A 16513-nucleotide genomic window follows, 5' to 3' on the forward strand; every position below is an offset into this window, starting at 1 on the left:
TTATTTTACACTACATTTGATGCATAGTACCTAACAAAATTTTGTACAATATAATCTGCTTTGTAACAATCTGTAATAACTTGTACATACACAATGGAATAATATGTATTGGTTTTTTGGAGGTACATAATAAGGTGTAAGGGTTAGAGTTAGGGTCTTGACATGAATATGAACAAAAATGTATTTGCTTCTGGCAAAAACAAATCTACAGAAAAGTCTTTTTAAATAGATATTAGGAATAGATATTCAAAATGCAGGTTGTTGTACATCAATCAAGTAGGTTTTGGTAAGAATTCTGTTTATCATCACTGACATTTTCTATATAAACTTTGAAGAAAGTACAAAAACAGTCACCCATGCTGCAATTGTATAAATGTGTGTAGAAAAGCACAGGCACTTTTTGTTGTTCTTCCAGCTACAATGGTCACTCTTTTCACGTGTCACATCTTTGTTGACGATAATGGCCCCTGACCAAGGCCAGACACACAGTTCTGTCAGATATGGAGGAGAATTGGAGCGACAACAAGATTACGAGGCTTTGAAAAGCTGTAAAAATCACCTGCTTTATCTTACAGTGGGTATAGTTTGCGCAGACAGTGATATAGATCAAAGGATTATCTTGATGTTTGTAACTACTGTGCTTTAAGTTAACATCTTTCTGCACTAGTATTACTCAATGTTTATCATGTGGAGACCAGGTTGAGCAAGAAAGTTATGGGAAGAGCTGGAGTGATTGAAATAGAATTAGCAATTAGTACATACAAAGCCACAGAGTATAATATGTCAACCAATGAATAGATAAAAAGTGCCTTCATTTAAAAATAAAGTGCTTTAGATTAGTTTTACTCCGTACAGTAAGTCCTGGTTAAGCCTTTTGTTTGCCTTAAGCTTACTGCACTCTTTCCCCTACTCTTTCCCCTATCTATCCTTTAAACCAGGCTTCAGGTGAGCGAGGCCAATAGGGAAATTACAGCTGCATTAGGAAGATTGACTTATTGCCTCTTGTATGTCACACCATTTTAAGACATTTACCCAGAGCATTTACAGACTCCCAGCTCCAGGGAGGAACACACAATCTGCGCCTATTTGTTTTGAAGAGGTTTTCTTTTCTAGTGAGAATGACAGACACATCGCTGAATGATGCAAATGGCCTTTAAAAGAACCCCTTGTTCTATGTCGGGATTATTTTAAACATTTAGTAGCATAGCCAGCCAAAACCTTTCCTATTCCTTACAAAGAGTCTTGATGCTTATCTCATTCCCTTGAGATCCATTGGGCAGGGTTAGCAATCAAAGAAATGCACGGTCTGTCTGTATCAAAACAAATATGGCGGCTCACAGGAGTATGAGGTAATGCTTGAAAGAAGATTATACAATCCCTGTGAAAGAGATTTCTTTGCAAAGCTTTTCTCTGTGTGATCCTATTTGTCCTACCACTAAAAACATGTATGGTAGGGTCTCCCCTGGCAAGAGAGCTACACTGACAAAGAGACACTGAAATCTCAATAGTGCTCTGCTCTCAGAAACACTGAAGCCTGAAGTCCACCCAAGAAAGTGTAAGTGTGATTATAGGAGAAAAGTATAGATCATGCATTTTTACTGTCTTTTTTTAATAGGTCTACATAAAGAAATGACCTGATTTTGAGAGAACTTTATTCATGTTCACTTTCTTTTTTAACGAAACATTCCCTGGAGATTAGGGAGTCTCCAGGCAGACTTGGTCAGGGCCTGGGGCGCCATCTGCTGAAGAAGGTGCCGAATTGCGCGTTGATTTTTGAACCTCGTGAGGTCCATGCAGTGCTTTCAGGGTAATGGAAATATTTAGGAGGATCAGGCAAAAAAAATTGATCTGATATAATGGTGTTTAATGAGAGTGTTCCAGCAACTGTTTTGACCTGTTCCCGGAATCCATCACATCAGAACAAAAGTGTTCCTGAACCTACAAATTTACACCAGCAACTTACTACAACCTTCATTTTTCAGGTGTGAGCCTTTATTTAGAAATCCATGTCAAAATAATGTATGTATATTGCTCTTCAATAGCTTCTACAGTTTTCAATGTAGTGACACTAAATTTACTACAACCTTTACTTTTAAGGTCTGGATCTTTCAGAATAAAATATTTAGCCAGATGCACAATAGTTATAATATATAGTTATTTTGAAAAAGCAGTTGTTCACGTAGCACGCAACGCAATGATATTTGGTGGCTAAAAAAGGGGTGCTTATGAATTAACAATTATTTGCAATTGCATTCAATGATAAGTGAAAGTTCAGTGACAGCAGTAGTAAATACAACCAATAATTTCAGTAGCTCAGACAGTTAGAGCAGGTAGTCCTTTAACCAAGAGGTTGTCAGTTTGAAGCCCGGCTCCCTTTAGTCAGTTCATCCACTTTGTTTCCAGTGTCTGTGTACATTGGTTTATGAATGAGCGTGTGAATGGGTGAGTGGTTAATGTGTGCTTAATGTAGGTGAAAAAGTGCTATATACTTTAAATAGAAGCATTAAAGGAACTAAAGGAAAATTAATGTGTAGAATGAGCTCACACCTATTCACCACAACTGCCTCTAAAATCCTGCACTGTCACTCAAAAAGGTGTTACTTCGGGTCTGAAGTGCCGTCATGCACGAGCTTAATATAGAAGCTGCAGTTACACGTATGACCTGGGGTGGCAGTAGTGAGTATAAAATGGCTAACTTGCATCTAGCCCCTTGAAGCACTGATTGGCGTCAGGGTGTGAGGGTCACCAAAACCTGCCATGAGGAGTTTTTCTGGATAGAGAGTGAAATATTGGCATCTGTCAGTGGACTTGTTTAACTGCACAAGAACAGAAAGAAAACAACATTTTGTAAACATGGCAAATCATTGTAAATGAAATGTCTATAATTAAAACAACGGAGTAAAACTGCAGTGAACAATTTTATTTTGCCTCCTAACAGTATTTGGATTCGCCAATATCGGCCTACACATGGGGTTGCTTCTAATTAGCAACACGATTTGGCGTCTATTTTTTTTTTTTCTGGCAGTAGAAGAGGCTTCACAGTGAACATTTATTGAGCTGGTTGCAATTTATTTCTGCCCAAGGATTCCCACTTCACAGCAAATATCTCGGCGGGGCTAGTGAGTCATTCGGATATTAATATTTTACACAGATTTTTGAGACAGTGGAACAGGATAACCTCAGATTTCTAAAGCGTATGGCTAGATAGCAATTTATCCAATGCTTCGTGAAAAGATAGACTTGCAGCGACCTTGGTAATCGCTGTTATCTGTCCCACACCTTGCTCAAGTTGATCGATGGCTACTTATCAGAAAAAGTCAAGGCTGGCTGCTAATGATAACTGGGCACTTCAAAGCTAAAAGTGCAAGTCTGTGCCTTCTACAGATAATAATGCTTCTTTACAGGAGCAAAGTCGGTCTGAAAACTGTATTCATGGGCCCTTTGGAAATGTGTTATGCGAGCTATTTTAAGCAAAAGAGTGGTTTCAAAAGTGACGTTACAGGTCTAGCGCCTTCGTAATGTGCTAATTTGTTTGTCACACTTGGATCGCAGCATCGCGTAAGCAGACTAATGAGAGGCAAGAGACCAGTTGTGGAGCTTTATGAATGGGGAATAACAGAAAGGAAATGGGGCAACACTCTCATATACAGAAAACACTGAATTTAACTCATTCGCGTGCTCAAAAAGATCGGTCTTTCAGTATGCAGGTTTGTGAGCACTGTGAAAAGATTTTATAACATCTATAAAACATTTACTCTGAAAGCTCATTCATTTGTTTTGACAACATTTCAAAAACATTTATATCATTTCTGAGTAAGATTCAGCATAAATTCAATGAGGAACAAAATGTCATACTGCGCGACCACACACATAATACGTGAAAATATCTTTATCAATTGTATAAGCTTTTGTGTGATATCTGCAGAATAGAAGCACTAATCCTGTTAAAGGGACGAGATGGAAGTTGACCATTTTTATACTCGCTACTGCCACCTTAGGTTTTATAAGTAACTGCAGTCTCTATATTAAAGCAGTACTAAGTAACTCTTGCCCCTAGAGGCCATAAGCGCAACTGCAGGTGTCGTAGCAAGTTGCGATTTTTTTTAACTTATTAATTGTCTTGGAGAGTAAATGCTACGCTCACAGAAAAGACGAAGGGAGAGAGGGATATTGTACATCCAAGTATACAATGGAAATCATTTTTTTCACTCAAACTTGGCGCTAGCCCGCAGTTAGCTTTGCCCATTAGCATGTTAGTTTCTTCTTTGTGATTCCATTAGTGTGTATTGGTTGCTCCGGTCCGGTGGCAGTCAAGTTGCAAGCATGGTTTTCTGGCCAGAGACACCAGGGGGAGATGAAAGACCCTCCAATCATCCCATAAACACTTGTATTACCCCCACAGGGACTACGAAAAGGATTTATTAAGGTAAACAAGTTACTTAGTACTGCTTTAAGCTTGTGCATGACGGCACTTCAGACCTGAATTAACATCTTTTTGAGTGACAGCGCAGGATTTTAGAGGCCGTTGTGGTGAACAGGTCTGGGCTAATTCTACACCTTATGTTAACATTTTTAAACTGTGTCTAGTCCCTTTCGGCCAAATTTAACCATCAGCTGACGAACCTGAACATCCTGAATGACCAGGATATTCCATCAATGGATTTCTTCTTCCCTCATGACACGGGCATAATTCCAAGATGACAAAGCCAGGATTCATCGGGCTCACATTGTGAAAGAGTGGTTCAGGGAGCATGACACATTGTCTTCCCCTTTGATAATCTTTGGGATGTGCTGGAGAAGCCTTTGCTCAGTGGTCACACTCTCCCATCATCAATACAAGATCTTGGTGAAAAGCTAATGGATCTGGATCTTTTTACATTGCAGAAGCTCATTTAAACAATGCCACCGTGAATGTGCTGTAATCAAAGCTAAAGACGGTGATCCTATGCTCGCGGTAACCCCTGACACTTTTTCTGAAAGATATAACAGTTAAATTATTTGCATCTTAATGTTACAGTTAAATACAGTTATTTGTGTTCTTAAGCCTCAGTATTTGTTTAAAAGCATCATATAAAATGCTTAATAGTTTAACAGTAAGTCTTCATTGTATTAACTGGTAACCCTTGAACAACTTAATGCCCTGAGAGTCGCCCTCGTCTCGCTCTAAAAAGGTTGGCGACCCCTGTATTAAAATGTGTGACCTTTTCTTTTTGTGGTAACTTTTTTTCGTCAGGCAGAGCACAGTACTCTATTATCACAGCAGGTGGTTTTACTTATGTTTTTTCCCCCGCTGGTCTACTATGTGTGCACAGCATCAAGGAGCAGAACTGTGCCAGTAAATAGATAATGAAAACACAACTTTTAAATCACACCTTTCCATAACCTTCATAAACATTTCTTTAAAGCCGTGTTATGTTGTTATTTTATCACAATCCTTTTTTATGCATTATTATGTATTTATTTAAAGGTCCTATGCAAAATCGACTTTTTGGAGCTTTTAGCCATGTTGTAAATCTATTTCCTTATCAAAAACATCCCCAGCGTGTTTTTTGGCTTCATTCACGCAGTTCTAAGCAATCCTCCTGAATCCTGCACCGCCCTCTCCTCACTCTGACGTTTTTAATGTCATAGTGTCAAACAGGAAGTGCCCGACGTCTGTAATGTAATGCCTGCGGAGAAAACAAACGCACCCCCTGAGCGTCTGAACAGATGTCATGTTTGCACTGAAAGTTGTGAAGAAGGAGCTCTTTCTAACCTACTCTGGACGCCTATTCTTTTTTCTTACCTAATGATTATGTCACGGAGAAAAGCGCATTTGGCTACGAGAGGTACAGGACTTTATTCAGCCTTCCTGAAGAAGAGGCCACTCGCCAGAAGTTGGAATTTCTCTCCGGGATTCGGCGACTATCAGCCAAAATAATGCTTTTCTGTGACTGTCTCTTGATGGATGCTTCGTGAACCTTCGCCAGAATCAAAGTGGATTCACTTTTATAACCAAGCGTGTGTGTGTTAGCCATTTACGAAGCTGTGTTGCAAATGTTAACTCCTTTTAACTGCATTGTGAAGTAACTTCACTTATTGCTGTGATATTTATATTTATTTTACTGCTAATTTTGCATGGGCAGATTAGCTCGGAGAAAGGGGGCGGAGTTAACTGAATCGAACTGTCACGTCTTCCGGGTTTGCAAAATACCTCCAAAAAATACTTCTATTTCTCACACAAAATAGTACACCATAGTGGTAGAGGTACAATATATCATATAAATGCCTATAGTTTACTTTAGGATGGCTAAAATAGCATGATACAGATCCTATAATAGGGACACTGCATATTGATGAACATTTGCAACGTTTGCGATGTGAACATGGTGGATTATAGAAGTCTGTAGTCCCTTGGCAGGTGTCAACACAATACAGTTGGATCTTTATTTTAATTATGCCTTTTCCTTATACTGCGTCATGCGTCCATCTTGACTCGATCATCTAAAAGCCACCGCGCAGAAATGTTTTGAATATAACTGACCTCACACAAGTCGGAAACATCCAATCTACTCAAAAGCTTTGGGTTGATTTTTTTTCCTCCTTCACCTTTTTCTTTTCAAACAGTCTCCTGACGGGGATTGATGTGGGAGTGCGTGGGACTGAACATGACCGTTTTCCTTCATAAAAACACACGGCTGCATTTTCCACAAAGGAACAGACAAGATCCATGTCTAAACAGTGGAAAAGAAATCAAAGGCCGCTAAAACAACTTTATTATGAAAATGCTCTGTGTTCTTATGAGTTCTGACCACAAGGCTTAGTGGAAACGGCAGCGGCAGACTCAGACCGCGCTTACGTCCAACATCAAATTGCATTGAGTGAGAGGACAACCATGCGCAGGCGGAGGGCAACCAGAGTGCACTGGGCATAAGGGCTTCAAACCAAGCTGAGGAATGTATGCGTTATATGAGGAAAAACAGTATGTGTGCAACATTTGAATAAAGCCTCATGTATACATATATACAGTATGCTTTCTCCCTATTTCACAATACATGTGACAGTGATCTTCTGCTATACAGGAGTCTTTACGGTTGACTATTATTTTTATTTATTCATTTTGCCAACAGGCTTTGTATTCATTTCTATTAGACATTATTGCGTGAAAGATGTAAATTTCCCCAACAAAATTAGCACATTTGTTTCTACCGTATTTTCCGGAATATAAGTCGCTCTGGAATCGCCCATATGGTCATGTTGGAAAACAGTTAAGGGGGAAAGCAATTTTGAGAAAATCTAAACTTTCTCTAGTTATTCAAAAACTACTTTAACAAATGCTGAATTTTGAATATAGTTTTCTACTAAATAAAGATAAAAAGATATGGAGAAGAGCAAAGTGGTTCAACAGCCCATAAATACACAAAAAAACATGATGCTACATGTTAGCAGCGTGCTAATGCTAACGCTAGCTATTTACGCTAGCTGATTTACACTTGACTTTATTTGATAAATAAGTTTATAATTCGCCAGAAAATGGCTAAAAGGAGTTAAACACTGTGTTTCCCAAACGATTCTATTTTCCCCCTTGGCGAGGCCACGCCCCCTTCTATGACGAGATGCCGTCTGTGTCTATAAGTCGCACCAGCCCAAAAATTCCAAATGAAGAAGGTAAAAACATATAAGTCGCTCCGGAGTCGCAACTTCCTGGGCATGGACGCGTAACTGCACTGTTGACAAGCCTCTCCCGGCAGCACCTTTGCGGACTTGTTCCTCTAGCTGTGGCCACGATTAGCTTTTTTTGTTTTCTTGATTGCAGTAAGAGAAACCTCCACTTTTCGCCAGTCCCTCACAAGTGTCTCGCTCACTCCAAACTTTCTTTCTGCAACTCGATTACCGCTTTTTAAAATGTTCAGTGGTACAAGAGTAGCAGATACTTGTACACAAGCCTATTTTGATATATAAGTCGCACCTCAGTATAAGTCGCACCCCCAGCCAAACTATGAAAAAAAGTGCGACTTATAGCCCGGAAAATACGGTGTATGTAAAAAGGTAACTCTAATGATTAAGGTTAATGTATATGGTGCACTGTCCCTGTTTCAAATAAATTCATAAATGGAATAAAACATAGGGAGGGAAGAGTGGAAAGAGACATTAAAGGAGAGTGCTGCAACATAAACCTTTCAAAGCCTTCAGTTGAACTCATTTACATACCGCATGTATATTCAGACCCATATCTTCCTTTCTTTAGTTGGGGCTCGACTTGTGTATTATGTATGTAGTTTACTCCTGCTCTGGTTCTGATGCTTTCTTTCATCTGGCAGAGTTTTTTGTTTTTCAATTTTTTTTTATCAGCATTTGAAATGAAAAGAATTTGAAAAGTTAATGCCAAGAGTCTAGTGGTTAAGGAACACAGTCTCGGCTCCGACAATTTATCTCTCCTTACTTTCCAGCTCCTTATTTTTAAGATGTTAATTTTGAAGCATGTTTGTGTAATCTCTGTGTAACGTCGGTACTTGGTAGGGAGTAGATAGACTTTCCAATGGCCCCACCTTGTATACACTAAAAACCTGTTTTACCTTATTAAATGACCCAGGGTTAAAATTGGCCTCGCCCTTTATCTGCATGGGTTTAAATGGCTTTAATTCCGAATATTAATCTGATTTTGTGTAGTTTATTCACTAATGACTTACATTATTCACTCACTTCGCTTTATGACATTTCATAATGGTTCTAAAGGTAAATTTGCTGTAACTAAGAAAATAAAACTGGCATTACACTGGAAAAATAACCATGTTAAATGAGATAAATGACTTATAATCCCTTGAATAAAGGTTCTTTGTGTTGAATTAGAGTCGGTGTGAGCAAGTTTAAGATGAGATCAAACAGCTCATGCCAATTGAACAAGCATGAAACCCATTTGAAATCAGACAAATTCACTTTTACATTTAAAAATATTTCTTGAAATCTTCACTTGAGACAATACAAACAAAATGTGCTTGTTCCATTGGCAAGTGCTGGGTTGCAGGTGACATCACAGCATTCTAAAGGCCTATATACTATTATATAGAGGAATTATTTAGTTTTTGAGGAAATTTTTGGTCTTGTACAGAGAGATCATGGACCCAGTGACTGATTATATTAATAATAATTTCTAAAATTCATATATTTTCTTTTTAGCTACGACTTGTGAAAGTGTAATGCTGTGAATAAGAAAAACTGGCTCTTCTTGCCTCCCGTTGGGTCCGATGACATCATCACATACTAGAACCTGCAACCCAGCAATAAGAGGTTTTATCTGATCTAAGACCAGACCAGATCTACTCAAACTTTAATTATTTAATTTAATTTAAGTAATTTTAGGTCATTTCTTCTTTGAGAGGATTTTTCTTTTTCCAGTGTAGGACATGTGCAATTTTCTAACCCCATTGGCAAAGAAGTTAACTAGAAACAATGTGTTGAAAAACAAGTCAGAAACATCCCGGGAAAAGTCAAATAAATCCCAGTCAATGCTCAACTAAGTGAACTGAACAAAACAATCCAAATTCAGAATAATATTCTGAATTTAAACTGATTTGTTTTTTTGCGGTGTAACTGGTTATTGTCCTAACCTTGGGGGAGTATCTTGCCATTGTGCCCATGTCGTCGTGGTTTCCAAATCTCTTGGAAGCTGGTATTGCATTTTTTTGAATATAAAATCCTCACCTATGACGCAGAAAGGCTTCCTGGCGAATCGCAGCCTGCCCTGCCATCCTCTGTAGCGGCAGCAGCATCCGGCCGACCAAATCCGGATTATGTACTCCAAACCAAACACCACGATCATCACAAACTCCTGCATAAAACACAAACAAAGGCAATGAAATACATTAGTAGTTACTGCTATGGTTTCATTTTAATGGACCCACTCTGCCCTCATTAGTATTCAAATTCTGTGATGAGCAAAGAAAATACGTATATGTCACTTGTTTGCAATAATAAAGCCCTGTTTAAAGCTACAGGACTCTTACAGACTTTTACAGATGCCACTCAAGTCTAATGACACAATGAGTAATAGTTTTTATAATGGCTGATGTGTTCAATAGTGAAGTGCAAGAGTGACAGCTAATCTACTAATGAGTAGTCAGTAATTACAGCTAAGTGGTCCTATTTTTGATGTGATATAGATGGACTTTCACCAGAGCAGGCGTTATCGTGTCAGGTTTCCAATAAAGTCCAGAGTCAAACAGTTTATTAACAGATAGTATTGGCTTATTGTGTTTTTAACTGCGATTTTCAGCATTTCATCAAATAACCAAATAAGGATTGGGTCCACAAAGTCCTTTCAACTGGCAACAATTGTGCCTTTGTGACATAAAAGCTGTATATTTTCCCTATAGTGGAATACGTTTTGCTTTGTCCTTCAAGATATTGCCAAAAGCGGACCTTTGTGTGCCGTGCCTCTAATCATACTGCCCTTTTATCGATTGTGAACTAGCAGCGAGTTAGTGTTTTTTTTTTTACTGTGCTCCAGGAAAGTTGTGAAACATGCTCATAAACTGATTCCTGTGAAGAATTTAGAATTTGGCTTTAGGAAAGTTAGGAATGAGTTTGGACGACAACTAGTGAATTTTTAAATGACTCATTCCCTCTTTCATTGTTGGAAAACAAAACAAAAATGTGGTCTTAAATAACACACCTTTTTCAGTTCTATTGTTTTCCTCTGTTTCCTCTGACAGCAAAGATAGTGAAGAGAGAGTGAAGAGAGTGATTAGACATTAACCAAAGTCTCAGTTTACCATCTGCATTTTGGCAGTTAACCTGAACCCAGCACATTTTCTCCAGTTTGGCTTTATCCAACGATAAAAACAAGAAGAAAACAAGGATGAAAACGCAACAAAAAAACGCCAATAAGTGTTGAACAGGTGACAAAAAAGTGACTAAAAAGCCACAAAATGCAGCCAAAAAGTGAAAAAAAAATAAAAATAAAAAATAAAAAAAAAGTGCCAAAAATGAGATGAAATAGAAAGTGGAAAAAATAATGACAACACGGTAACAACGCGAGGAAAATGATAAGTTTTGTGGGTCTTAGCTTTCAAATGAGGCGTCGCACTGGCCTATAGCCAAAGTGGAGAAAGTGGATTCGGTTCAGGTGGGTATAAGAGGTTAAAGGGACCAACACTATGTGTCCAAAGAATGAGATAGGGCTGATGACCTGAACCTCCTGAATGACCAGGTTATCCCATCAATGGATTTCTTCTTCCCTGATGGCATAGGCATATTCCAAGATGACGATGCCAGGATTCATGTGGGTCACATTGTGAAAGAGCGGTTCAGGGAGCATGAGATCATTTTCATTGGATTGGCCACAGAGTTCAGATCTTAACCCCATTGAGAATCTTTGGGATGTGCTGGAGAAGGCTTTACGCAGTGGTCACACTCTCCCATCATGAAATATAAGCTCTCCCTGGATATTTTGACATGGCAGAACCTTACTGAAACAATGCCACAGCGGATGTGCTGTAATTAAGCTTCTGCGCAAATTCAACCTGGAAGACCTACCTGCACCTCATCACCAGCAGCTAGGCCTGTTATGATAACAAATTTGAAGTTTGATATGGCTATGGATATAGGCAGGAAAATATGGTGATAAACAATATTATTGACTAATGATGCTAGATACTGTAAACTCCCAGGCATAAAAATGACAGTGAACCTTTGATCATCATATCCTAAAATACCACACAAGCTGCAATATACATGAAATGTTAGGAAACTTGATTTGGTTCAGTTAAAAATCCAAGTTTTACGAAGAAAGAATAGGGGGTAAATGCTCAAAAGTTTTTTATTGAACAAAGTCGATATAGAATTTATCGTGACAGCCCTACCGGCAGCCCTTCACCAATCATCCAATCACAGTCCCATCTGAAGCCGCACCTTCACTACAGCCAATCACCTATCAATTATTCATCATCTCCATATATTTCATATCGTTAATGTCATCTTCCGCCGGAGTCGGAGCTCCAACTACGATTCATGTCCAATAAAACTGTCCTAATGCCACTCTGTTTCTGTGAGTCCTTTCAGGTTGGGAATCAATCAAATGAAATATCAGAGCTGAATTTTTTTTTTCCCCCTGGTCAGGCAGTGTTTTTGTACACGGGCTCTTAAGAATGTTACGCTGGCAACCGATAGCCATTTACCTGATCATTTATTAGAGAAATATACACTTTAAAACAGAGAAAAGTATAACTTTCCCAGGACCTTTAGGACATTTGTTTGGCTTTGTTCGAGTAGTTTCCACCACTTATCCTGGGCGTGCGCTCTGGACAGTGGTTGAGCTATGACAGATTCACACTCACATTAATTCCTATTGTGTATTTAGTCTTACATTTTGGCCTCTGAAAATCCCGGGTTTGACATTTCGGCTAATGACCTACAATGATGTAAAACAACGTAGCTGAGAAACGTCTTAAATGCTTGGTTTGGAAACATGGGCCCGGGTTTGTATAGGAAGTGGTTTTGGCCGCGCTGCCGTCCAGTTTCTTACCAGAATGAGCAGGCTGTAGGAGGAGCTGTCCTGGTGGGCCGGGATAGTGGAGAACACGGACAGGACCAGGCAGCTGAACACCAGGATAAACCTACAACAAGCAAAGGAAAGAAAAAGGGAATAATGTCACAAAAACAGCAGATCCAAAGCTCCTCAAAACAACCTTAGCAGCAGAGGCTTTTGTGCCAGTTTCAAGCCTTCATTAACGGGGTGGTTTTTCCTGAAATCTTGGATCAAATACTCAAATGTGGGACAAATCCAAACAATTTTCCATTTGGTTGCACACACATTATCCATGGGGTCTCAGGCAATGATAAATAAGGATATGTTGCCTTATTCAAACCAAATATCACTAAACAGTACCTCTTGAATGATCTGACAAGTTGTGGACAAAACAGGAAAAGGTCACGTAATATCCATTAATAGAAAGTCATTGATTTGATCATTTTGTACAATTTGTAGCAGCCTCAAGCCTAAAATTTGCAAAGTTACAGAGGACGTCTATCTCTGTGCAGTAAACACATTCTGGCAACTGCAAAGGGAAAAGCTTGGAAAGAAGGTGACTTAAAGCAGAACTAAGTAACTAAGTAAATACGGCGCTGATAGAAAAGACAAAGGGAGAGAGGGATATTGTACATCCAATTACACAATGGAGATATTTTTTTTCACTCAAACTTGGGTGTAACTACTGTTGAAGTGGCGCTAGCCCGCAGCTAGCTTTGCCCGTTAGCCTGTTAGCTTCTTCTTCGTGATTCCATTAGTGTGTATTGGGGCTGCTCAGTTGCAAGTGTGGTTTTCTGCCAGAGACACCATGAAAGACCCCCCAATCATCCCATTAACACTTGTATTACGGATTTTTAATATTAAGGATTTATTCAGGTAAACAAGTTACTTAGTACTGCTTTAAATCATGCAAAATCGACTTTCTTGAGGTTTAAACCATGCTTTAATGTTTGACAAAGATGGACCTGGACTAGTATTTCACAACATTCATGTAGTTTTGAGTAATCCTTGGACAAAGCTGTTAAATTTAGCTGTTTCTTCTTCTACGGTGTCAGCACTTCGTTCTGTACTTCCTGATTACAATTGTGTCATTGTTCAAACCCAAAAACTGTCTTCCACATTTACAAAGCCTGACATGATTGATTTTGAGACGTTCCATTCTCAAAGTGTTTATCACGCACTGCTGGAGCTGCTAGCCACACCGTACGTCCAACCTGGAAGTCATGTCTTCAGAAAATGATTCCTATAGCTGCCAGCAGGAGGAGCCCCAGTCAAGATTTTCACCAGCTCTTGCCTGCATTTCATTGTTGCCATTTAATTCTTACAGAGATGCATTTTCAAATTATAAAGCATAAAATATCAACACTGAGGCACTCAAAATCATGTCTATTTTTAAGCTCCATAAGCATGACAAGTCCACTTTAAAGCCTGGGGGACAGACTTTCTGCCTCACTCACTGTACTGTACAATAACGAAAAATCAAGATGTGCAGAAATGAGCTGAGGCAGTTCACGGTTTAAACTACCTTTCATGGTTTGAAAACAGGAAAAATCAGGTAACCACAGCTTTAAACAAAAGGTCAGCAGTACATCTGTTGGTCTTTTAACTAAGGCCCTGACCTATAAGAAACTATATTCCATAACATCACAATGAATCCGTTCTTCTTCCAAACATGGTGTAACAGTGATTTTTCCCTTGTCACAATCTCTTGAATCCACCGAAGGAAAAGTATAGAGGACAAACAAGCTGGCAGCCCCATCACACAACTTATTTCCTCTTCGCAGTGAACCAGAACTGTGGACTATTATCCCATTTCCTCAGATATCAATGTAATCATACTTATTTGTGCAACATGATTTGTATGAAACAGGCAGTCAAACAGCAGCGATTGGAAAACACGCAGCATACAAGCATTTCCATATCGGGAGCAGGGCCGTCTCGAGCCAGGAAAGATCGGAGCTTGTCTTTTCCGCAACTGTTTTTTCCATCATTTAAATCTTCCCAAAACAGATCTAAGTCTAAAACACGCAGGGTTTTCGGGGTTATGATGACGGCTGACGCTTAATGGTAAAAAAAGGCATCTGTGTTTTATTATCTCAGATCGCTCTTAAACCCTGTGAAGAAACGGCGTGTGGAGCATTTCACTGCTGTCCAAGGAAACGCACTGTGGGCTGACAGGGATTTCCGATTCATGTTTGGCATTATTTTCATCTACTCTAGGTTTTTTTTTGTCACTAAAAGGAGATCTGTGCTCTGCCTTTATTTTATCTTTATATATTATGAACATTAAAGGGCTATTTCAGGATTTGACATAGGGCCTCATTTCCTAGTTATCCAGAGTGTTGCTGATTTCTGGAGATATTTTCTTTGTTATTCATGCAGTTCTTATATTTGAAGAGTTAAGTGGCGCTAGGCTAGTGCTAGGCTAGCACATTTCTATGGTATCAGCTAGCCTGCATTAAAAACAGTCTGACCCGCTCCACAGTGCACCTGAGGCCAGATTAACCATATAAATGTCTGTGTCCATAAAATAATTTTTGGAATATAACTGACCTTGCATGACATGAATGATCGCATTTTGAGGGACTATTTTCTTGCAGAACACTCCGCCGCTGCATAGCTTATACGACCACAAAGCTGATGCTGCTCAAATATAAGTTCTTTTAAATGCAAACTGGTTAAAATGACTCTATTCACACATACATTTACATATGGTTAGTCTGGTGTTATCAGTGATTTGCCTCAGGTGCACTGTGGAGCGTGTCAGACTGTTTTTAATGCGGGCTAGCTGATACCATAGAAATGTATTAGCCTGGTACAAGCCTAGCGCCACGTAACTCTCCAAACAGAAGAACTGCATAAAAATGACACACAAAAAAATATCTCCAGAAACTAGCAACACTCTGGATAACTAGGAAATTAAATTGCTTTAATGCAATACCCGCTCATATTGTCGGATCAAGCGATGTAATGAATGAAAAAAACAGATGCACTTTAAGCACAATCAACATGTAGAATCCTGAACTACTCTTTCACTTCACCATCATATTCATGGCATTTTTAATAAACCTGATGGCTGTCAACAAACATTAATCAAAGCTCTTTAGCTGGAACACAAATCCTTCCATTTCAATAAGAGCCTTATCTAACAAACATACTCATGGCATTTGCATCAAAGAAAGGTGACGCAGCTCTAATTACACCATTAAGCTGACAAATTCAACAATAAGGCCAGCACCATCAAGTATACTTCCACTGTGAATGAGTGACATTTAATATGCAAAACAGGCATCATTTGGCAAAGAGTCCTCCAATGAGATCCCTGTTTGAGGACGACAATATGCTACAAGCTAACAGCTAGGCACTCAAATTCAAATCACTGTACTTCTCCTACCACTTTATAATCTTTGAGTATTGTGTTCGTTTGTGAAGTTCTGGCTCCACACAATGCAGGCCTCGCATGCACAGCTGCACTGACAGCAGAGCCCCGGTGCCAGACTGCCCCAACCTTTGTGACCCTCTGCCCTGTCTCAAAGGAAGTCCCGCAGCGTGACAACTGCGCTCTGTGATGGTTAGCTGTAGCCTCCGAGCGTCTCTGTGTGAAACTGGTGGGTGTGCGGATTGGATTAGTGTCCCGCTGCCCGCATTACAGCACAGTACAGTGTATAAGGGCTAAAGAGGCACGACCCCGGCATGACCCGTCCTAACGTCAGAGGGGCAAATCATGGGGTCACCGTTTTCCACGGCCTGGTTATGTCATCATCGCTGGGCCTGTGTGTCCCGCTGCTGCTGCTCTCAGTAAAGCAAAGAGGATCCAAGTGAAAAAATAAGTTGGAGGCTTGCTCTGTGTTGACGCAACTGAAGATTTGGCTAATGCGAGTTTGATTTGACAGTTTTACTGAAGTCCAAAAGAAAAGTGGTTTTGTATTTCTGTGTTTTTCCACAGAGAGATCTCAATGCTGCAGATAAAGGCCGCAAACATAGACCACACAAATAGTTTATATATTT

General features: G+C 39.4%; 1 protein-coding gene and 1 long non-coding RNA gene across 5 annotated transcripts in view; one reads left to right on the plus strand and one right to left on the minus strand.

The window, feature by feature from the left end:
* The window catches only part of kcnq5b (potassium voltage-gated channel, KQT-like subfamily, member 5b), a 192724-nt gene that overhangs the window by 34701 nt on the left and 141510 nt on the right, over positions 1–16513 (minus strand). For all 4 annotated transcript variants that reach the window (XM_079553308.1, XM_079553309.1, XM_079553310.1 and 1 more), the window contains exons 2-3: positions 12503–12593; positions 9682–9808 (exon numbers count right to left, since the gene is read on the minus strand). In XM_079553308.1, coding sequence (XP_079409434.1) covers positions 9682–9808; positions 12503–12593 — 218 coding nt within the window. The remainder of the gene's footprint in view (positions 1–9681; positions 9809–12502; positions 12594–16513) is intronic.
* LOC306960939 overlaps positions 1–16513 on the plus strand; it is a 58816-nt gene that overhangs the window by 12710 nt on the left and 29593 nt on the right. The window lies entirely within an intron of this gene.

The sequence above is a fragment of the Gobius niger genome, assembly GCF_951799975.1.
Source record: "Gobius niger genome assembly, chromosome: 3".
NCBI lineage: Eukaryota > Metazoa > Chordata > Actinopteri > Gobiiformes > Gobiidae > Gobius > Gobius niger.